This window comes from Theobroma cacao, chromosome 1 (assembly GCF_053813885.1).
Source record: "Theobroma cacao isolate CCN51 chromosome 1, ASM5381388v1, whole genome shotgun sequence".
NCBI lineage: Eukaryota > Viridiplantae > Streptophyta > Magnoliopsida > Malvales > Malvaceae > Theobroma > Theobroma cacao.
The window spans coordinates 35226784-35248369 of NC_142639.1; the positions used below are offsets into that span (position 1 = coordinate 35226784).

A 21586-nucleotide genomic window follows, 5' to 3' on the forward strand; every position below is an offset into this window, starting at 1 on the left:
GGAGTTGAATTAACTTATTTAAAGTAAAATTATATAATTAGTTTTCATATTTAAAGTGGGAGATTTAATCTTTATATAATAATTTATAAAAATTGAATTCTTATATTTTTCTAAATTGATAATGTCAGTTTAATTGTTAAATTTTTTTTCGTTATTTATGTTATTATAGGCATTAATTGTATTAACGTTATATTGAATATGTTGATAAATGATGTAATAATTATTGTAAAAAAATATAATTATTACGTCAGGTTATCAAATTTAATTTTATAGTATCATATTTAATATTATATTATTAAATTTAATGATATGTCAATATAATCAAATATAAATCAGATAACAAAAAAATTTTAAAATTATTAATGATTGGATTGATATATAAATTAAATTTGAAAAGTTTATGCACCTAATTTTTCCAAATTATTATATATAAATTAAATTTATCATTTAGACAGAATATATAAGAATTAAAGACATAATTTCACTCAAATAACATTAAATAATAAGCTAAAAATAAGTGTCATTCTCAGCTAGATAACATTTTTCCTTTAGTAGTAATTTTACATAGCACATTTGTTTGAAGTCTCGATCTTCGTTTCCTCTTGGTCCTTTGTCCGGTGGAAACTGTCGGACCTTCCTAATTCCTCTCTTGATAAAAAGCACTTGCGGTGGGGCATTTTATTAATCTTTATTCGTATTCCGTTCCGCTCCGGTTAGTTCTCATCCCGCCCAAAACTTCAATTCAAATAAAACCCCCCATCCAATCAACAAACAGTACCAACACCCTTTCTACTTCGAAGAAAATGGCGTTGACGGAAGGAGAAGGAAGCTCAGAGATGGATCTCACGGAGATTGAGACGACTGCTGAGTTCTTGGACGGCTCTGTCATCTTCCACCTCGTCAAGGACGCCATTGGTTTCGTTCTCTACATGCACCAGCAAATCCCTTCGTATGTTCTCTCTTACTCCTTCCTTCCTTTACTCACAAATCGGAAATAAAAAAAAAAAAAGAAACTCAAAATTTTCTTGATCTTTCTCTATGAATTTGATTGAATTGCTCGTTCCAAGTTTCTTCATCGTTTGCCTGGAAATTAATCTGCTTCGGGCACTGAAGGTTTATTTTTCTTGATAATATAGTCATTTTAATGAAATATTTGGCTTAAGGGGACAGAAATAATAAAACCAATTACTTTATATCCAGCATTTTGCAGGATATCAGTCTTGAATTCGAGTCGATGCATGCTGAATATAAAGAGTTGGTATGTTAGCTTTGTTGAGTCAATTATTTGCCTTTGTTTTATTTTGTCTAGTCTTTTTGTTTTTGCACCCTAAGAATTGTTAGTTTTAGGAGATGGATCTTGCAAAAACTGAGGTAAAGGCATCTTTGCGAAGAAAGCACGTTGGCAGAATGAGAGAGTGTAAACAAGGGATTAGAAGGATGGAAAAGTTTATGAATTCAGTTTCATGTCTTCAAACTGCATTGCAATTGATGATAAGCGAAATCCCTAACATCCAGGAGGTTATTTTGGTCCTTGGGACAAGTCCAATTCGACCTCAGCATGTTTATCAGATGTATTTTTCACATTCAAATGCTGCTCCTTCTGTTGAAGCTGATTTCATAAAAGGCAAAACAGCAGAAGGGCTTTCAAAAAAGGTATCTAAGGATTGCTATCTCTACTTCCTTGTAACATTGCACATTTTTTGGGACATGTAAAGAGTAATTCTGTTTTACAGGCTATTAGGGCTTTGATCTCAAGAGGTGCAGGTTCCAGTTCCTATCCAGGTAGTTACTTGAAGCATTGTTGTTGTTAATGCAAGTCAGTCCGTGGAAGTCAAGTTGATGGTTGTCTGTTATCTTTGTTTTTTAGGCCCTACGAAGTTGTTTCTAATGGTTAAAGCTCCCACCTCATTTAATCTGCCTTTGCATTTTCTTCCAAAGCGTGACTTCAGATACAGCAAAAAGGTAAAGATGAAGCTACACAGGAGCCTTTCATGATTGGACCATTTTATTTACATCCTGTGATCATTTAAGAATCTTAATAAACTACAATTTAACAAATTGTTTACACACTAATGGTGGAGATATGCATGTTTATTTCCATTTTTTTAAGCTTTAATTTTTAATGCGTTTTTCCGTCCCAGATTGTGCCTTTCAGACTACGATTTAGATGCAGAACCCAAGGTTTGGAAATAGATGCTTCTGGTCATGGTTCGCTGTCCAGCAGATCAACTGGTTTGATAAATTCTTCTTCAAGTGATTTCATTTGGTATGGTTATTGATATCTTGTTTTCACCTAACTTATTTACACCATATCATAGTTGCTGTAAGTGATGTAGCTCAGAGGAAACCTTTTATCATATCCCCCTTCTAGGTACTAAACCTTGTTGTAAAACATATAAACAGGGGAAAGTTTAATAATATGTTAAGGTGGCAAACTCCAGATAGTCCGGTCTTCATAACAAGGTTTTGACTTATTGATCTGAACTAAGGACATTGTAAACATAGTCTTTCTCAACTCTCCAGCTATATGTTCAGGTTATACTTTTCTAGTTCCATTAGCAGAATGTTATTCCTACATATGATTATTGGCCACTTACTAGAACATCTGGACTACCCTTTGCCCTCGGAAACTGTTTAGTGTGTATCACTGGTTTTATCAATGTTGTTTTAATGCATTTACAAATGAAAATTTGGCAGCTGATTAGCTAGTTGGAGCTTGCATAGCTTGGAAGCCAGTGTTACATAGGGTTCAGTATTCAATCAAATTATCCTGGGGCATTTCAGAGTGTATGCAATTGAGGTTGTCACAACCTTGCTTATATGTATTTCATTCTTTATAGGTTTCAATGTCGGCATGCAATTAAGGGCATAGCATTCAAGACACCCGAAGAAGGATGAGAAAGTTCATCTTCCCATGATGAAAGATTTGTCTTCTTGCCTTATTACCTTGTTCTGTTTCCTTAGGAGGTTTTTTAGTATAACTTTTCATATGCATAGATGTAAGAGCTCGTACATATTGATAAACAAAGCTACAAGTTTGGTGGCTGTGGTTATAAGTGGCCACCGATTACAGCACTCAACTTCAGCTGCTAACCTGCATTCTGCATTATCTTCAACTTGTGAATTACTGTGTAATGGAATTGAATTTATTTTGTCAAGAATTAGGCATTAATTGGCTTGAAGACGTCGGATAACAAAAATTTCTTTCTTTTTTTCTTTGGCACAAGCTTACAAAGTTAAAACATAGAAAGACAAGCTTTGAAACGTTTGTGTGAAGTGACGCTGGTTCACGTAGGAAGAGTGCAAGGTTGCTTCTATTTTTGCCTTTTAAAATTATAAAAAAAAACTTATTTTTCATTAGAAAAGTATAAAAAACAAAAAACTCGAAAAAGTCGCCATTGGTTTCTAAGGTTATCTGACTGGAAAGCCAAACGGCCAAGGGCCCAAGGCTGAGGTTTATGAATATACATTGCACACGCCTTGGGACGAGCCCACTATAGGGTCCATTCTCCTTTTCTTTTCTGGGAACTGGGAAGTGAAGAAGCAACTCAAGCAAGAGACAACAAAAGGTCATTGCCAAGATCAACGAGCACCAAGACAAACTGAATGAACTCTCTCTGCTATCTCTCCATTCTTCTTTCTCAAACCTCAAAACCTTAAAACACTCCCGTCTGAATCCAGTATAAATACATATATAGCGATTTAAACAAATCAAAACCCAGAAAAACCATGAAGTTCCAAATCGAAGACGTCACAGTCTACTTCCCCTATGACCACATCTACCCTGAACAATACTCTTACATGATCGAACTGAAGCGAGCCCTAGACGCCAAAGGTCATTGCCTTCTCGAAATGCCCACGGGCACCGGCAAAACCATCGCCTTACTCTCTCTCATCACCAGCTACTCTCTCTCCAAACCCCAAAGCCCCATCAAGCTCATTTACTGTACCCGCACTGTCCACGAGATGGAAAAAACCTTGGCCGAATTGAAGCTTTTGCACAATTACCAGATTAAGCATTTGGGTCCTCAAGCTAGGATTCTTGCCATCGGGCTTTCTTCGAGGAAGAATTTGTGCGTGAACCCGACGGTTTTAGCGGCCGAGAATCGGGATTCGGTGGATGCCGGCTGTAGGAAGCTCACGGCGAGTTGGGTTCGAGCCATGGCGGCGGAGAATCCCAATGTGCCTACATGTCAGTTTTTTGAGAATTATGAGAAGGCCGCTTCTGCGGCCGTGTTACCACCCGGTGTGTATACCCTTCAGGTAGTCAGAGTTTTCTTCTTTAAAAAAAATTATTGGATACGTGTATGATATTAGTTTCGAGTTTCAATTGTGAACTGGATTTGAAGTTTATTTAGGTGACCATTTGGTTGTTGCTCCCAAAAGTAGCAAGCAAAACGCACAAAGGATATAAAAAAAAAAAAAAACAATATTTTTGAAGAATTAAAAATAAAAAGTAGAATTTTTTTAGATAAAAGAAAATGCATGGTTTTCCATTTATATAGACTAGTTAGATTATAATTGATGTTACACTTTAGAATCTGTGTTTTTGACACTGGGTTTTTTTAGGACTTGAGGGCGTTTGGGAAGGAGAAAGGGTGGTGTCCGTACTTTTTGGCGAGACATATGGTACAGTTTGCAAATGTGGTTGTTTATAGCTATCAGTATTTGCTTGATCCAAAAGTGGCTGGGATTATATCCAAGGAAATGCAGAAGGAGTCTGTTGTGGTGTTTGATGAGGCACATAATATTGACAATGTGTGTATCGAAGCACTTAGTGTTAGTGTTAGAAGACAGACACTTGAAGGAGCTACCAGGAATCTTAATCGGATAAGTCAAGAGATTGATAGGTATGTACTTTGGATAAGTTTTCACTGCATCTGGAAAATGTACCATTTTGATTCAATGTAGAGAGTGAAACTGAAAGGTAGTGGCCTAGAACTAGTGAAGTTTAAGGTATTGGGACTTAAAAGGGCTGTTTGGTCCAGCTGAAACTTCTATACGAAATGCTGTTCAACTACATAACTGTTCTAAATGTACTGTAAAGAGAAACTAAAATAGCTTTTAGCACATGTAATGCAAAAGTGCTGTCTGATTTAGCGAACTATTTGATAATATTTTAATTCATTTTTAATAAATGAAAAAAGAAAAGACTCAATTTTATTACATCGGATGTAAGTTTTAAAAAACTACATAAAATAATTGGACATATAAATATAAATGAAATGAAGAGAAAAAAATTGAGCCAAATGAAAAATATAATTCTCTGTATAATTTTGTGAATTTTGAAGGGAAAATGAGAATATAAAAGAATCTTATTAAATTTTTGTCATTATGCATTGCCACCCTTTGGAGAAACTTTGATTTATAGCTTTGTCTAAAAGCCAAAATGGGCTTGTTGCCTAAGCTAAAAATTTGCAAGTTTTGAGAGCCAAACACCTTGCTTCTGCTTTTGTAGTAGAAAAAATCTCTTTCATAAGCTGGGCCCAAAACCCACTTATGCAGTTGGTCTTTTTCATGGTCCTAATATTTGAATGCCTCAAGTCTGTTCTCTGTAATTCGTTAGGAGTAATCATTGGATTAGTTCTTGAGGAGTATATCATCCCTTAATTTCTGAAGCTGAAATTTTTTATATGTTTATCTAAATTGTATATCATGGTAGGAAGGTTCAAGGCCACTGATGCAAGCAGACTGCGTTCTGAATACAACCGACTAGTAGAGGGTTTGGCACTGAGAGGAAACCTACCTAGTATGTGGAATAGAATCCTTTTTTGCGAATGTTTTGATAACTATTGCTTTGGTTTGATGATAGTCCCAGTTCATCAATTTTACTCTCTTCTCTTATGCAGTCACTGACACCTGGCTTTCAAATCCTGCCTTGCCTGATGATATTCTAAAGGAAGCTGTGCCTGGAAATATCCGTCGAGCTGAGCACTTTTTGCATGTTCTACGTAGATTGGTTCAGTATCTGAGAGGGCGACTGGAAACTGACAATGTTGAGAAAGAAAGCCCAGTTGGCTTTGTTGCCTCTATTAGTAGTCATGCTGGAATTGACCAGAAAACATTGAAGTTTTGTTACGACCGTCTGCATTCACTCATGTTGACTCTAGAAATAACTGACACAGATGAGTTCTTACACATCCAAACAATATGTGACTTTGCCACTCTTATAGGCACTTATGCCCGTGGGTTTTCAATTATTATTGAACCTTTTGATGAAAGGATGCCACATATTCCAGATCCTGTCTTGCAGGTTGGTCTTTGTTTGTTTTGTTCTTTTCTGAACCACCGATGTTTCAATATGTTGGCAAACTTCCATATCTCTGGAAATGACATAAGGATTTTCTCCCTACCATTAACATGTCCCAGTGATAATATTTTCAGAACCTCTATTTTTTTTAGAGACACTATATTGGAAAGCTTCACTTTGTATTGTTTTGTGGGGAAAGAAAATGAAGCTGCTAGTTTGTCCTTCTTTTTAGTTTATTTGTGTATATGATCTGCGATATCATGATATCTATCAGTCAGAGGTGGTCATGTAGATGCTTTGTCTTCCATGTTGATATTCATTGTATTTATTCAGTTTGAGATATAATTTATGGTGTTTGGGCAGTGGTTGCATTGCAGTGAATCCTACTCATTTTTCCCTTTTACTCACATATCATAAACATATAATCCTTTTATTTTGTCTTTTCATATACTAATCTTTCTGCATGATTTTGCATTCCAGCTTAGCTGTCATGATGCTTCTCTTGCCATAAAGCCTGTGTTTGACCGATTCCAATCAGTTGTTATTACATCTGGCACGCTTAGCCCGATTGATCTGTACCCACGCCTTCTTAATTTCCATCCAGTTGTTAGTCGTAGCTTTACAATGTCCCTGACAAGAGATTGCATATGTCCAATGGTTCTCACACGTGGAAGGTCGACAGATTGTAATCTTTTCCCTTGAGTTGTGACAGCTTACAAGTTTGTAACCTGTAAGAGATTAAGGCCTTATAAATAAAGTTGTTTTATGTCAATTACCATTTGATTTGTTCTTGCAGTGATCAACTTCCTGTCAGTACCAAATTTGATATGAGAAGCGATCCTGGTGTTGTGAGGAATTATGGCAAGCTCTTGCTGGAGATGGTCTCTGTCGTCCCTGATGGAATTGTATGTTTTTTTGTCAGTTATTCCTACATGGATGGAATTATCAACACTTGGAATGATAGTGGAATTTTGAAGGTGAGGATCTTGTGCGCTCTCTTGTTATCAATTGTAGAAAGAACTTGTGCTGGTCATTTTTTTCTGGTCTCTCCATCAAGTGAAAAAACCCCTTTTTTCTGATCTCCATCCTTCTTTCTTTCCTTTTCCCTTTTTTCTGATCTCCATCACTTAAAAAACACCTTGCTTCTATGTATAGGGCAGATTAACTTTCTTGAGAATAATGTTATCTTTTTGCTGGAAGTAGATGTATATCCTTTTCCTGATTAATTATTAATATTTTAATTAATTATAAATTATTAATATTTAAAAAATAAAATAAAAATAAATAATTATACATATAATAAAGGGTATTTTTATCTTTTTATTTTCTATTCTTTTCTTATTCCAAAGTTATTGTTACCAACCAAACACTGTAATAAGTCATAATAATTATTCCTACTCTATTCCATTCATCATATCAAACTATGTAATACTTATTCTATTATATTCCCACCTTATTCTATTATATTCTCACCTCATTCTATTATCATGTAATAACTATTCTATTCTATTTCTATTTATTCCGCAAACCAAACGTGCCATTAGAGTCTGGAATAGTATGCTAAATGGCTATTTTCACATTAAATGCACCCCCAACTACCTCTGAAGCTTCAACAATCATAAATTCAAGCTCCCATAGCATTTATAAAGGTTGGAAGACTTTGAAACATAACTCCAAGAGAAGATTTTAGCTCAAATAATTAAACACTCTTTGTACTTTTCTTCTTACAGTTAAGTCTTCCATTGTACCATCTACAGTGCCTTTATTGCTTATTTCCTTTCTCACCAAACATTGTACTCAATTTGTTGTTTAGCCTTTAAGAGGCATCCCAACTGCACTTTTCATTTCCTACTCTATTAACTTGAGTAGTTATACCTTAACCAATTAAAAAGGTTGAAATTGAGTGGTTATACGTTAACCAAGGTAGAAGGTAGAGTGGTTACGCTTTAACCATAAAAGGCATTATATTAAAAGGTTGTGGTTAATCCACAAAAAACATTATATTAAACTTTATTTCAATAATGGATTTAAATTCCTTAGTGAATCTAAAGGAGAACAAGTACGCAACGAGGCCGAACCTCTATAAAATTATTGTGTTGATTTTCCTTCCTTTCTTACTCTTTTAATCTCATTTGTGTTTTCAATTTTTCTCAATTTACAAGAAATCAATTGTCTTGATTATTTTTAAATTGGGGAAATATTTATTGATCTATCCCTTGTAGGAGATAATGCAACATAAGCTTGTCTTCATTGAGACGCAAGATGTTGTAGAAACCACATTGGCTCTTGACAATTATCGCAGGGCTTGTGATTGTGGAAGAGGTGCAGTTTTTTTTTCTGTTGCCAGGTACTATTGATGATAAATCCTTTTTAATAGGGCAGGCACTTGGATCATATCCCTGTGTCAGTTAGACAGGGTAGTAGGCTTACAGTCATATTATGTTCTGGACTTTTATTACTGTCTTTGGTAATAACCTAAAACAGTGTTTTTTTTTTTGGCCTATAACTAAAATGTTGTCTTTGTTTTTTTTTGCCAAAAACCAATAACAGTAGTCTTGGTGAAGTATTTTGTTGTGATACTGGTAGTTTGTTTAGTATAAAGAGATTATCACATTCTAATGAAATCACCTTGAATGCTTATGTATGTTACAGGGGAAAGGTTGCTGAAGGTATAGATTTTGATCGACATTATGGCAGACTGGTAATCATGTTTGGTGTTCCTTTCCAGTATACGTTGAGCAAGTGAGTTTCATCATATGATTATGCCTTTGTGGTTTCCAGTTTTCTTTTTTCACTTGTAGGCATAGGTGATCTATAGATACAACAGCTTTACAAATTAAGTTATCATTTGTTATATTTTCTATGCCTGCATGTCAATAAACCTGGGTCTGCTTGCAGAATATTGCTGGCAAGGTTGGAGTACTTACGAGATACATTCCAGATAAAGGAAGGAGATTTTCTTACTTTTGATGCCTTGGTATGATTATACATCGATCTTTGTCCTAAAAGAAACTTGGATTTACTTGATCATATAGTTATGAAGTCTTCTCTGAGACAACTGAATAATTTGATTTCATTAAGCAGAGGCAAGCTGCTCAATGTGTCGGTCGAGTTATCCGTTCAAAGGCTGATTATGGAATGATGATATTTGCTGATAAAAGGTATATATCTATTGACTCTCTTTTTTCATTTTATATTGAAACTTAGAATTTTTATTGTGTCTTTATTTTATGGCTGTTGATTTTTCTGCCTCCTTGTACCCTCCTAAAGTTTATAACCTTTTAAAAGCTATTATTCTTTTAATTACTTTTCAGTGAGGGCTATGTAAAAGAGCCTGGGAGTGTGTTGGTTTTTTGCTGAATCTATTTCTTTTTTAGGAATAATTTGGTAATCGTCATGTTTTTAGCTAGTAAGAAGCCAATAATAAAGCTTATAGGGTTCTGTCAGATGAAAGTTTGACCCATTTTAGACTGCTCATGGTGATTTTATGTCTTTCTTTTTGGGTTGATAACGTCTTGGCATGAAAATTTTTATTTCTTTCCTGCTCAACTCACAGTAGTTGATTTAAATTAATGCAGGTACAGCCGACATGATAAGCGCTCAAAATTGCCAAGTTGGATACTGTCTCACTTACGAGATGCAAACCTGAATTTGAGCACTGACATGGCACTGCATATAGCAAGAGAGGTGTGTCCTTTTTTTGTTTTTTTGATATTGTTAGCACTTTGGAGAGATAAAAATGTCTTATAGACTATAGCATAGTTTTAATATAAACGGCTTACGTATTGAGGTTTGCTTTGATGTAGTTCATATATGATGAGCTAAATTAAGAATTGAATAATGAAATGGAGTAGTTTTAGACATTTGAAGTAATTTTAATTCCTTTAAAACAATAATTTTTCTTTGAATCGCTGAGGTGGTGAGATTATAAGTGCAATGCAGGCATGTCCAACTGCTTATGTGTCTTTAATAGGTGGCTTGATACAAAAAAAAAAAAAGAAAAGTTACAAGGTGAACGTGTTTGCACCCTAGAAAAAGGTTGAAATCTTGTTTAGGGTTTACTTTGTATATGATGAGATTGACTATGACATATTCTAAATATTCAACTATAGGAAATACCATATTAGAAATTAAGGAGCTAGACATTTCACAATGTGGGTGTAATCTTGGGTGTTCTTTTTCTGGTGCAGTTCCTTAGAAAAATGGCTCAACCTTATGACAAGACCAGTGGCAGTGATAGGAAGACCTTACTGTCACAAGAGGATTTGGAGAAGATGGGTGATGGAAGCGTGCATGAAATGTTGTATTAAGGATGTTTCTGGCATGAACAAATTTTGAGTCTATTCTGTATATCCATGTTTTATATTAAAGCCCTGAAATTTTGTCATTTTTTTAGCGGATTCATGGCATATATAGGCTTTAAAATTTAACTAGTTGCAATGGTGATTGCTCGTTAGTTGCTTTTTGTCCAACTGCTTTATTAAGCTTTTCTTTTTCTTTTTATGGGGGCGCGGGGGGAATGAGCGACACTTGTCTGCGGAACCTTTGAATGGTATGCAATAGTATGACCAAATGAGTAAAAACAAAATGAAAAGGTATTTAATTGTAATGATGAGTTACTAGTAGTCCGTGTAAACCTATGGCAGCCGACAAAGTTTTCTGGTTTCTCAGTGAAAACGAACGATGAACATGAATGATCTCGACAAGGAGAGTACGACGGTAATGAATTAGACGGTATGATTGCACATCTGTCGTTGGAAAGCGAAAAGAGAGAGCAACTTGGAATTGGTACATCATGTCTCCGTTCATTTCATTTCATTTTATGTTACATTAGAGGTTATTACAGTTAAGAAATGACCGCGTCACCCTCCTCGAAAACAAAAAATTGTACACTGTTAACTAAAAAGTCAGTTTTAGGTTAAATAATCTACATTCAAAAACTTAGCATTGAGGTATTATTTGATTTATTGCCCTCTTCACCTCCGTTATGCTCACCTTCTTCCCGTTGACATTATCCTTCACCTGCCATTCACAAAACATAACCGTCAGTCTTTGTTAATTAAATTAATTAACTAGCCAATTTGCAGTAAAAAGTCATTCACCTTGGCTCTCAACTCCGCTGCAAACACCCCATTATTCAAAGAAGACTGAACCGCCGTTATCTCTATCCGGAGCTGTTCCCTCAACATCTGCATTATATCAAGCAACAGCCCTTCCTTATACGCGCATTGCAACTCCAACAACGCGTCGCTTTCTATTATTGACACCTCCACCGACGTCTCTTCCATCGCCTGCGACAACTCCACCGTCCTCGGCTTCGCTCCACCGCCGCTCCCTTCCACTATCCTCATCTTCCTTTTATCCGACCCTGTCCCCGGGCCCACCGATCGCGCCCGCTCTGACACCGTCACCCCACTTCTCTGATCTTTGAAACTGCTCGTTCTCTGCGGTGAATCCGCTGATCTCGATCGTTGTTTATCAGCTTCCATTTGCCTGTTATGTGTCTCCAGTTCTTGAATCTTTTTACGCAACTGTTTCACGTACTCTATGGTGTCCCCGAGTATGGAAGCTTTATCCATTTTAGTAACGAACGGAACCAAGGATCTTAATATAATGAACCGCTCATTGAGCTTCTCGCGTCGTCGCCGTTCTGCGAGCACGTGGTTGGCGCTGAGCTCGTCCTGAGGGGTTCCCTTGCGGAACCGAGCGGCGGCGTCGGAGTCACGTGACTTTGGGGAGTTCTCGTCGCGGTATTTGCTATGGAGGAATGGCACGCTAAATAGAATGTACTTGAGGAGCCACTGGGACGTGCCTTCGACTGCCACTTGGACGTGGTGGTCCGAACGGGTTGTCCACTTGGCAAATGCTGAGTGGGCGGAGTAGGTGGGGTACCCTGTTGACGATGAGTCGGCCCAACGAGAGGGTTGGTTTTGGAGGATGGTGGAGACAGTCTGAGAATAGTGGGTGTCTTCTTGAGACAGTTCATCCAATGGAAGGGGCCCTGCAGGATATCCAAAATCAAAGCAAAATGGTAATTGATTAGACTAAACTAAAAGAAGAAGAACAAATTAATCTAGGGTTGATTTACGTGCCATCTTTCATATCCCTATGACAATGTTAATATTAATGGGGAATGCAGTAGATTTCTGGGGTCAATGAGGGGCTTTTTGTCAACCACAAGGACCGGATCTTCTATGGGTTAGCTGAAATTCGCTTTGTCAAAGCGATTGGGCAGGTTGCAAGAAAATGCGCCAGACCCCACTCCAGGCTTTTCTAAGTACGCTGAGAAAAAGATTTTATTTCAGCCTGACGCTGACGCCGTTTCTGCTGAAAGCCTCAACTCAAATACACAACTCCATCCCTAGGATCATAGATTTCCAACGCTCTTGCTCACAAAAAGCTATCTGATTTGTCCCCCCAACTGAGACCAAAGTCTCCACATGGGTAAATTTTTCATTTTCCGCGGGAGAGTGAAGGCCATGTGCTTGGACAGGCGCATCCAATGCACACCCTCATCAAGCGAGTGAGATGATCAATTTGGTCCCACAATTTAGAAACCATTCTAGGGAATCAATTTATTATCGGCCATCTATGTTTCAACCAAGATTTTGCACTAGATTTCTTCTTATTGGCTGACAGTGCGTTAAAAAAAAAAAAAATTTATAACGAGTCCAACTATCATTTTCTCTTTACCTGAACATGGTGGTTGAAGGCTACTCCCCGTTGGTTCCTGTAGCATTGCCCACCTCCTACTCGACTCGGCTCGCCTCTGCTGGTCCGCTGGGTTCCCGGTTTGACTCACGGCTAGCATATGGAAATCTGAGTCCAAGTTATTTGATGCGTCGTCTGGGGACCCTAGCCTGATATCTTCAGACATTTCCAACTGCATTAGCTCGCTTGGCTCCGCTGCGGCTGCTACTGCTTGAGTGTCTTGCGCGGGGACTTGGCGGCTGTTTTGACCCGTTTCGGCGGAGTCTGATTCGGGTTCTTCTTCGTCGTCTTCTTCTTCTTCTTCTTCTTCTTCTTCATCTTCATCATCATCGTCCTCTTGGTTAGCGTTTACTGGAGGGTCTGCCGCGGCGTACATGGGAGGAATGGAAGGAGAGCGGAAGCGGGTGTGGTCCGAGGAGGTGGCGGGGTTGGAAGTAGAGTGTTCGGAGAGAGCAGGTTTTGGCGGGGGAGGATTTTGGTTGTGACTATCAGTGAAGAAGGTTTTGACATGTTGGACCATCCCTAGATCCTCTTGGACCTGAAATAACGTTAAATTCCAATCTGCTGTCAGGATATTGACTGAAGAAGTGGCTTCGTATTCATAAGCCTTGTGTTTTTTCTACACGTACAAAGTGAAACAAAAAGGCAACTTTTTAATCACCTTTTCTGTACTGCCGAGTTCAACGACTCCATCAAGAAGAGGAATGCAAAGCACAGTCTGCAGCAAAAAACAACAGAAATGAAATGCTTCAATTTTACTCTTAAATATACAAGAAGAATGAAAGAGAGAAGTGTTCAGTAAGCATTCATTTAATTTTAATCTGCATGGGTCAATCAGGAGGTATACCTGTATGCGAGCACTCTGTTGCAACCGTACGGTATTATTTACGTTGACAAACAGGAAGATGTGATACAGTTAGTGCACTGAAATCAAGTGTAAGAAACAAAGAACAAGCTTTCTTGAAAGATATAATTAACTATGTTGCAGTTCATTCATGCTTTTCTTGTTTAACCCTCAAGTACATTCTTTTCAGGTGGTGACCAAGTGGTATATTATTAGCTCAAAAAAAATGCATGGCCTGCTTCTGATCGATGATGATAAAAAAAGCAAGGCAAATCATCCCAGCAGGAAGCTCCAAATTCAGATATAAAAACTACTTGAACGCACTTGTATATATATATATAAGACCAGCATGGCTTTATGAAATTATAACCTTGTAATTAGAAAAAAGGCAATGTCATGATACCTTGGCAAGAATAGCTCTTGAAAAGGTTTTGCTGTCAACTTCATTTGCACCTGTAAGCCATACATGCTGCCTCCTTGCATATGCCTTCCCTGGTAACCTGCATATCACCACCCATTTTTGATGTTCTTGTATATAAATATAAATATATATATGTTTGAATACAAGATAAATGCTGTAGATATTGATTAACTAGAGATTAGAAGAAAGAAAAGAAATGTTACGTACTAGCTCTTTAATTTAAAGTAGAAAAAAAGAAAATAAAGGCAAATTCCTGTAGCTAATGAAGACATTCGGTTATGTCTTCTTTTCATGATCTGCAAAACACCGGTTCACAGTTTTGCAACGTGATAGTGGAGCATCCTTGCCATTACTCAATATATAGTGCTACTGCTACGTAAAGTTTCTTGTTCTTGGTAATGAGACAAGCCTACTCATCTGCCCTCGAAGAGTAATATAAGGATGATTTGGACATTAAACGAGGCTTTAAAGAAAAACAAAAGGATTGCAGGCCTAAAAGCTACTAGTTCATAGTAAATCTTATCTTGGAAAGTTTCGGAGCAATGATTACTGTGGTCGCTTATGTGGGTTTCAAGGGTTATGGCATTTGGTTCTTTCCGCCGGAGTAACATCCTCATAGTAGAAAACATTTGGTGACAGTGAACCAATATGTAAAATCAACTTATTACTGCTACTTTACCCATTTCAAGTCCCTTGACAACAGTTTCCGGATTCTATTCCTCAAGAGCTCCTTGAATAGTTTTCAGTCTTAAATTTGTCAAAAGACAAATTCAAGCACGTTAACTTTCAGTATTAAATTGCAAAGAAAAACACAAGAATCTCCTACGTCGTCTAAAAATGAAGAAGACGACGATATGAAGGCTCTCACCTAACCTCTTGTAAAGGCACATGAACCTGCATCAATGCCTTAAAACCAAGACCCGTGGATCAACTTCTTCACAGGACAAAACAAATGGTCACTACTTAATACATCTATATCAGTGGACTCGGCTGTAGATAAATTAATTCTTCAATCTACCACTTTAATATTACAGCTGCCATAGCGATCCTAACTGTCTCATTTACTCTTCTTGTATGTAATTGCCCCACTTAACATTCCAGCAATTACAGTCCCACAGTGACCGACTCATTTCTTAGTTCTTACACTGGTCAGTAATGATGAGGAAGAAGGGCTACTCCATTATTTACTTTGCTCTCTTCAAATAGGAAAAAAGAATTGAATTGTGTGCTCAATATGATAAATGCCCTACTATCTTGGAATGGAAACTTTAAATTGTTTATAGAAGAGTTTTAAGACAAATAGAAGAGAATAGGCATCGTAGAAAATTTCTGCCTACTGACAAAGAGTGTAAAACAAAATAGATCATCCACCCATAAGTTTTTTTCTACTTTTACTTACAGATTCGAGCACTGAGGTTCACTAGAATAAGTAATTCAGGTTAAAGTTAACGGAAACAAGTGAACTGAATGATAGAAAGGAGAGCACAAAAGTCAATTGGCTAACCAGCTATGTGAAGAAAGCTATTGTGGGAGAACTTACCCTACTCCGGGAGGAAAAGAGAAGGAGACACACATCAAATAGAACCACTCGGACTCGGTTAAGTCCTCCGGTGACAGCGCTGCACAAGGTCGCCGGGCTGGCTGGTTCGTCTCTCCTGCAGACAATGACTCATATAGCTCTCTAAGCTGCTGGCTCCTTTGCAAAGATGCCTCCTCGGCACTAACCTCCATAGGTTGTACTGTCTTTCTAGTCTTAATTGCACCATTGTAGTATCCGTCTGACCATATTAAGATCCTAAAACACAATCAAATTGATCATTATCACAAAATTTTCAGGAAAGCAGAACTAACACACCAAATCAATTGTAGTTAAGAGGTAAAAAATTAGTGTAGTTATTGATTAGTAATTTGAAAGGAAAAAGGTTACCCTTGTTGTGGACAAATTTGCCAGAAAAGACTGTACGTCCATTGAACTGATTGCACCGCCTCCTGCAACATATTCTGAAGCCTGCTACTAGGCGGCGCAGCCATTCTTCCAACTTTACTCACAACTTTACTATCTCTCAAATGTTTACTTGCTTTCAAATTTGAGCAAGGATATTAATGTCAGAAAGAGAACAAAGGAAAAAAAAATTCCTTTGGAGCCACTAAGATTAGTAAAGAAACGGAAAGGAGATTCATCAATCATCCTATCATCATCTTCAGTTGAAATCAAAGAACCCTTTAGTCCCTAACTGCAAAAAGAGAAAAAAAAAAAGGAGGAACAAAAGGAAGGGTAGACGGAGAAGTCCGAGGAAGGAAGAGAAGGTATATAGCAGAAGAAGAGACCAACAGGTGAGAGAGAAAAGAATGGCACAGAAAGATTTAAAAGGTAGATGACTTTGAGGAGAGATTTGTTTTAGTGGCCCAAGAAATGACCCACTTTGTAATATGAAATCGATGAAAGAAAGAAAAATTGAAGGGTCGTTAGCTTAGAGATTGATGTATATAAATTAAAAAAAAAAAGAAAAAACAAAATTTAGTAGAAGTAGTTAGGGTTTATAACTGCGAGAGTACCACCTGTGATATTGTCTGGGAAATGAGATTTGACTGGTCGGTCTACCAGACAGTTTGATGAAACCTGACAAGTTTACGGTGTGTGCGTGGATTTTGTTAGTTGCGTGGTCTCGCCCCTTAGCCTACGTGCGCGCGTTCTTCGCTGTTTACATCATCGAAGAGAGAGACAGAGCGTGTAGTTGGAGTAGGTGGCGAAGACTGGGCGTTGGGCAAGGGAACTGTCCATTCTTCATTTTCAAAGGGGAATTCATAATTGGGTGTGGAGATACCAGAACTTCTACTATTAACAATTACAGGAAAAAAAAAAAACTTTTTTTACCCATTTCTTCACGTGTCTCTTGGATTTTGTTTTTGTTTTTATTGGCTTGTTTTTTTTTTTCAAATTAAAATTTAGAGTAAAATACTATTACTTTCTTAACTTTTAATTATAATTTCACATAAATTTATTTATTTTTTTAAAAAATAATCCGCTCTAAAAGAATATCTTCCGTTGAACACGTAAATTCATCCGTTAATCAACTATTAATATTTTCATTAAATTGATGATGTGGCAATCTTAAAAAGACAATATTACCTTTCATTAATTTTAAAAATTATCTTATATTAATTATAATTTTTTATTTTTAAAATTTTTTCTATTTTACAAAACAAAAAATTTCTCTACTCCTTGAGAGGAGAGAGCACATTTGGTGCTCTAAGGGAGTGAGCATTTATCTGTGCTCCTTAGGAGAGGGAAGCACCGATCTAGTGCTCCAAAAGGAAGGCAGCACCGATTTGGTGCTCCCAAGCTCGATGTTCCTAGAGGTGCTCCCTTTCTGATGCTTCCCACCTGTAGTGAGATGGACAGTTGATGAATAGGAGTACCGTCGGCCGGTCACATTGTTTGAGAAAAAAATAAGAGAAAAAGAAAAAAAGATATTTTAGTTTTTTGCATTTTCTATTAATGATGTTTATACTTTTGGATCTCTTTGGACCTGTGTGGAATTATGGTTAAAAGTTAGAGTAGTGAGAATATTTTATCTTAAAATTTAAGATTTAGTTAAATAAAAGAGTATTTGAATATTTGGTTCAATAGTAAATATATATATTTTCTGTTTGAAAAATTGAGATCAAATCTTTCATTCTTAAACTAAATTTAAAATATTTAACTTGCATAATAATAGCAATCATAGAAGAGGTACTCAATTGGGGTCCAAAGCTTTTCCGTATCTTGATCATTGGCTCTAGAGAGGTGGTTTATATTCGATGTTCAAGGAAGCATGAGAGACCACACAAATAAGGGGATCTGGGAAAACAAGGATATGGTCAAGCCTTAGAGAGGTCAAGCTCACGATTAAGCGGTGACAGAAAAGGCAATTTGGTGATGTGCAACTGAAAATCTGAAACTTAGAAGGGGAGATACAACAACTTGAAGTGGATTTGTAGGGGGTTGCCCGAGAGAGTAAGAGAGACATTATTATAAGCAAGTGTGAATTATGGAAGCCATATAGAGTGGAGCAGAGAGCATGGATAAGGAAACAAAAATAACACAATAAAATAATAAACCATTTCCGCTGCTAATGGATCAAAATTCATTGGAAATTGATCTAAAATTCGTAGAAAAAGGATGAACAATCTATAAGAAAAGAGTAGAAATTTGTTGGAAAAAAATTATAAAATTCATCAAAAAAAGTCAAAATTCATCGAAAAAGGCCAAAAATCTATCGAAAATGAGTTCAAAATTCAAATACCTAACTATTCAAAACTCAAACTGTTAAGATAAGGTCCAAAATATTAACTATACAATTTTTTTGAATAAAAAATGATAAGAAATTTAAAAGTATAATACTTAAAAAAATCTCTAAATTATTTAAAAAATTTTTATTTTTTATTATGTTCAATCAAGTTTTTATATTTTTAAATCAAATAAATTCTCATGATTAACGGTTGATTAAGTATCATTAGCAAAAATATACCACTTATCAGTTTTTACCACATGGTGCTAACGTAAATATTGGATAACAGGGGTTTAATTAGATGCAATAAATGAACAATTACTTATTTGAATTTTTTGAATAGCTCAAGGACTTTTTCATGTATACTAAATACTACAATGTTATCTTTCCAGCAATCACATTCCTACTAAAGTACCAAACGCCATGTAAGACTATGGAAGGGTCTTGGGCGTCTTTGTTTTCTGGAACTAACTTCCTGTTAACAAATGCTATTATGATGCTATTGTCATGGATCTCACATTAGTAAATATATGAGGTGGGTTTTGAGTTTATAAATAAGAGCTTTCCTCAACTTATCAAGTGTGTCTTTTGAGTTGCAAACGTTAGTCTGTGATAAATGCTACCTGAGTAGATCCAAATCTTCATTAATGTGGGACTCCCATGAAAGATAGGTGTAGTCTCTCTCTTGTATAACGAAGGTGTTGCATAATTGAGTAAGGTAGAATTGCATGGATCCTATATTATGGTAGAATGGGTTTATAGATAAGGGGCTTCCTCTACTTATCAGACATGTCTTTTGGGTTGAAAATGGACACATAAGCCCATGACAAGTGATACCAAAGCATGCATACTCAAATCTTAATTAATGTGGAACCTTATTGAGAGATATAAAGACACATGAACCCGTGACAAGTGGTAGCAAAGCATGCATACTCCAATATTAATTGATTTAGAACCCCCATGAGAGATATCAAGATCGAGATAGATTCTAAAAGATGTGTTTTTTTGGTTAGAAACAGACACATGAGCTCATGACAAGTGACATGCATACTCAAATCTCAACTGATGTAGGATCCAATGAAAGATATCGTGACATATGAGCCCATTACAATTGGTATCAAAGCATGCATATTCAAATCTTAATTGATGTGGAATCACCATGAGAGATATTAAGATCGAGGTAGATTTTGAAAGACCTATCTTTTTTGTTGGAAACGAACATGTGAGCCTGTGACAAGTAACATGCATGCTCAAATCTTAACTGATGTGGGACCATATGAGAGATATTATGACATATGAGCTCGTGACAAGTGGTATCAAAGCATGCATACTCAAATCTTAATTGATGTGGAACTCCATGAGAGATATTAAAATAGAGGTAGACTCTAAAAGACATGTCTTTTTGCTTGAAAAACAGACACGTAAGCCCATGACAAGTGACATACATACTTAAATCCTAATTGATGTGGGACCTTATGAGAGATAGTCGGATTGAGATAAATTCGGACTAGTGTAAAGGTCCCTCTTCTTTATGGGTAAAAAGATAGTGCAATGCGAGATAGGGTAGGTCTTGATTTATGAATAAAATTTTTTTTCCACCTATCAAGTATATCTTTTGAATTGCAAACGTGCACCCGTGACACTGTAATCTAATTGGTGGAAATTGTGTGTATGTATACTGATTGTCTTTGATATTGACAAGGTGTGGCTTAAACTGAATGTACAGTTACTTAATCGTGCTGGGCAAATTAAGCCTAGGCTCGGGGAAATTTGTACATAGGATTGGTTGCCTACTTGCCTTCTTTGATTCTTGTATAGTGTTTATTGTGATGAAAGTGACGAAGAGCTTGGAACCCTGCGGGCTGTAAACATTCGTTCAGTTCAGTGGATGTAACTAACATCCTTTATTCAGCAATCAAAACTTTTAACGTTCACAAAAAATGGAAAAGGTATATTATTTTCTTAATTTCATATAGAATTAGTATTATGTTTGAATTAATCTTACTATTTTAATGAAATAAACTATTTTTGTTGTTATTATATTACATTGGATCGGTTAAAAATCTATGTATTTTTTTTATTCAAAAAATTAGGTTTCGATTTTTTCTTTTTTAAATAAAAAAATTAACATGCATAAAATAAATGTTTTATTTCCTATAGAATTATTATATTTGAATTAGTCTTACTTTCTTAATCAAATTTTTGTAAAAATAATATATACTTGGTGGTATCCCAAAGCGACTGCTTTTGGAGACCATAAAAGTTATCTCCCCCTTCTTTTATTTTTACTAATTTGAAAATACACTTTCATGAGAAAACGCCACAGTTTATCCTACCAAGTTAAGCTCTGTTTGGCACTGTATTTGTTGAGACTAAACATAATACCAAACAGATATATCTAATGACTTTAAATCGAAGGCAATGAAAATACTCTATTCCATTTCTCTCTCTCTTTTTTTTTTTTTTTTACTTTTTTCCACAGATTTATTTTATTTAACGTTTTCTATGATCAAATAGAGCCTAATTATTAACTTATAGATTTGATGCCCTCAGCGCACGTTCCTATCTTTGGATTGGTAACCATTTTTATCTTGTCAACGTTTGAGATTCATAATTAAATTCATACATGCAATCGTCCTTAATTTTTTTTTTCCTTTTTCAAAATTTAAAGAACTAAAATATGTACCACAATTAGTATTCCTTGACACTTCCCATGTGGTACACAAAACATGACTTTTTTGTGGAAAAACATTTAATATTCTAACAAATATAAAAATTAAGGGAAAATAACTTGAGAGAGTTACCTATATCAGGATGCCTTTTATGATTATAACATGCATAGTACGTATTGGAGCTAAAATGTTGAGGTTATTAAATTTGTTATAAATGTACAATACAAAGATTACGCTCGATTATTTGAATGCTAAAATATATTTGGCATATACGTTTCTTCCAACTTAGCGTTTTCTTTTTGTTGATCCAGCCGTTTCAGTTGTCATCATTTCTCTTCAAGTTGTGTTGATGTTACTGTTACAAGTTTATTGAAATAATTTTGAGCCATATATATATATATATATGTATATAAATAT

General features: G+C 36.0%; 3 protein-coding genes across 6 annotated transcripts; 2 read left to right on the forward strand and 1 right to left on the reverse strand.

The window, feature by feature from the left end:
• Positions 1-566: 566 nt before the first annotated feature.
• On the forward strand, positions 567-3727 carry LOC18613369 (non-structural protein). Of its 2 annotated transcripts, none has more exons than XM_018115929.2 (7): positions 567-949; positions 1201-1258; positions 1351-1653; positions 1734-1782; positions 1868-1962; positions 2142-2266; positions 2841-3727. In XM_018115929.2, the coding sequence occupies exons 1-7, from the start codon at positions 804-806 to the stop codon at positions 2896-2898; spliced, it is 834 nt and encodes a 277-aa protein (XP_017971418.2). In that variant the 5' UTR covers positions 567-803; the 3' UTR covers positions 2899-3727. The 2 variants fall into 2 exon arrangements, with proteins under 2 accessions (XP_017971418.2, XP_007050632.3); XM_007050570.3 differs by having other exon boundaries at positions 568-949; positions 1348-1653.
• UVH6 (RAD3-like DNA-binding helicase protein) lies at positions 3558-10722 on the forward strand. 2 transcript variants are annotated; one of them, XM_007050575.3, is made up of 12 exons: positions 3558-4263; positions 4570-4850; positions 5667-5749; positions 5850-6253; positions 6731-6924; positions 7047-7227; positions 8473-8597; positions 8903-8992; positions 9149-9227; positions 9335-9411; positions 9829-9937; positions 10441-10722. In XM_007050575.3, exons 1-12 carry the CDS (start codon positions 3730-3732, stop codon positions 10558-10560), a joined length of 2277 nt encoding a protein of 758 aa, XP_007050637.3. In that variant the 5' UTR covers positions 3558-3729; the 3' UTR covers positions 10561-10722. The 2 variants fall into 2 exon arrangements, with proteins under 2 accessions (XP_007050637.3, XP_017981692.2); XM_018126203.2 differs by having other exon boundaries at positions 3789-4246.
• A 307-nt stretch (positions 10723-11029) lies between these two features.
• Positions 11030-16660, reverse strand: TT8 (basic helix-loop-helix (bHLH) DNA-binding superfamily protein). 2 transcript variants are annotated; one of them, XM_018126210.2, is made up of 8 exons: positions 16154-16659; positions 15767-16021; positions 14209-14305; positions 13809-13823; positions 13623-13679; positions 12944-13499; positions 11353-12251; positions 11030-11272 (listed from the first exon to the last, which is right to left on the reverse strand). In XM_018126210.2, the coding sequence occupies exons 1-8, from the start codon at positions 16255-16257 to the stop codon at positions 11192-11194; spliced, it is 2064 nt and encodes a 687-aa protein (XP_017981699.2). In that variant the 5' UTR covers positions 16258-16659; the 3' UTR covers positions 11030-11191. The 2 variants fall into 2 exon arrangements, with proteins under 2 accessions (XP_017981699.2, XP_017981704.2); XM_018126215.2 differs by lacking the exon at positions 13809-13823 and having other exon boundaries at positions 16154-16660.
• Positions 16661-21586: the final 4926 nt, after the last annotated feature.

Excerpts from the sequence above, each read along its gene's own strand:
- LOC18613369 (XM_007050570.3), top strand. The coding sequence starts at position 804 with ATGGCGTTGACGGAAGGAGAAGGAAGCTCAGAGATGGATCTCACGGAG. Across the intron at positions 1,259-1,347 it reads ATGCTGAATATAAAGAGTTG|GAGATGGATCTTGCAAAAAC; the intron begins GTATGTTAGCTT and ends TGTTAGTTTTAG. Across the intron at positions 1,783-1,867 it reads AGGTTCCAGTTCCTATCCAG|GCCCTACGAAGTTGTTTCTA; the intron begins GTAGTTACTTGA and ends TTTGTTTTTTAG.
- UVH6 (XM_007050575.3), top strand. The coding sequence starts at position 3,730 with ATGAAGTTCCAAATCGAAGACGTCACAGTCTACTTCCCCTATGACCAC. Across the intron at positions 6,925-7,046 it reads ATGGTTCTCACACGTGGAAG|TGATCAACTTCCTGTCAGTA; the intron begins GTCGACAGATTG and ends TTGTTCTTGCAG. Across the intron at positions 9,938-10,440 it reads CACTGCATATAGCAAGAGAG|TTCCTTAGAAAAATGGCTCA; the intron begins GTGTGTCCTTTT and ends TTTCTGGTGCAG.
- TT8 (XM_018126210.2), bottom strand. The coding sequence starts at position 16,257 with ATGGCTGCGCCGCCTAGTAGCAGGCTTCAGAATATGTTGCAGGAGGCG. Across the intron at positions 16,022-16,153 it reads CAAATTTGTCCACAACAAGG|GATCTTAATATGGTCAGACG; the intron begins GTAACCTTTTTC and ends ATTGTGTTTTAG. Across the intron at positions 13,500-13,622 it reads AACTCGGCAGTACAGAAAAG|GTCCAAGAGGATCTAGGGAT; the intron begins GTGATTAAAAAG and ends ACGTTATTTCAG.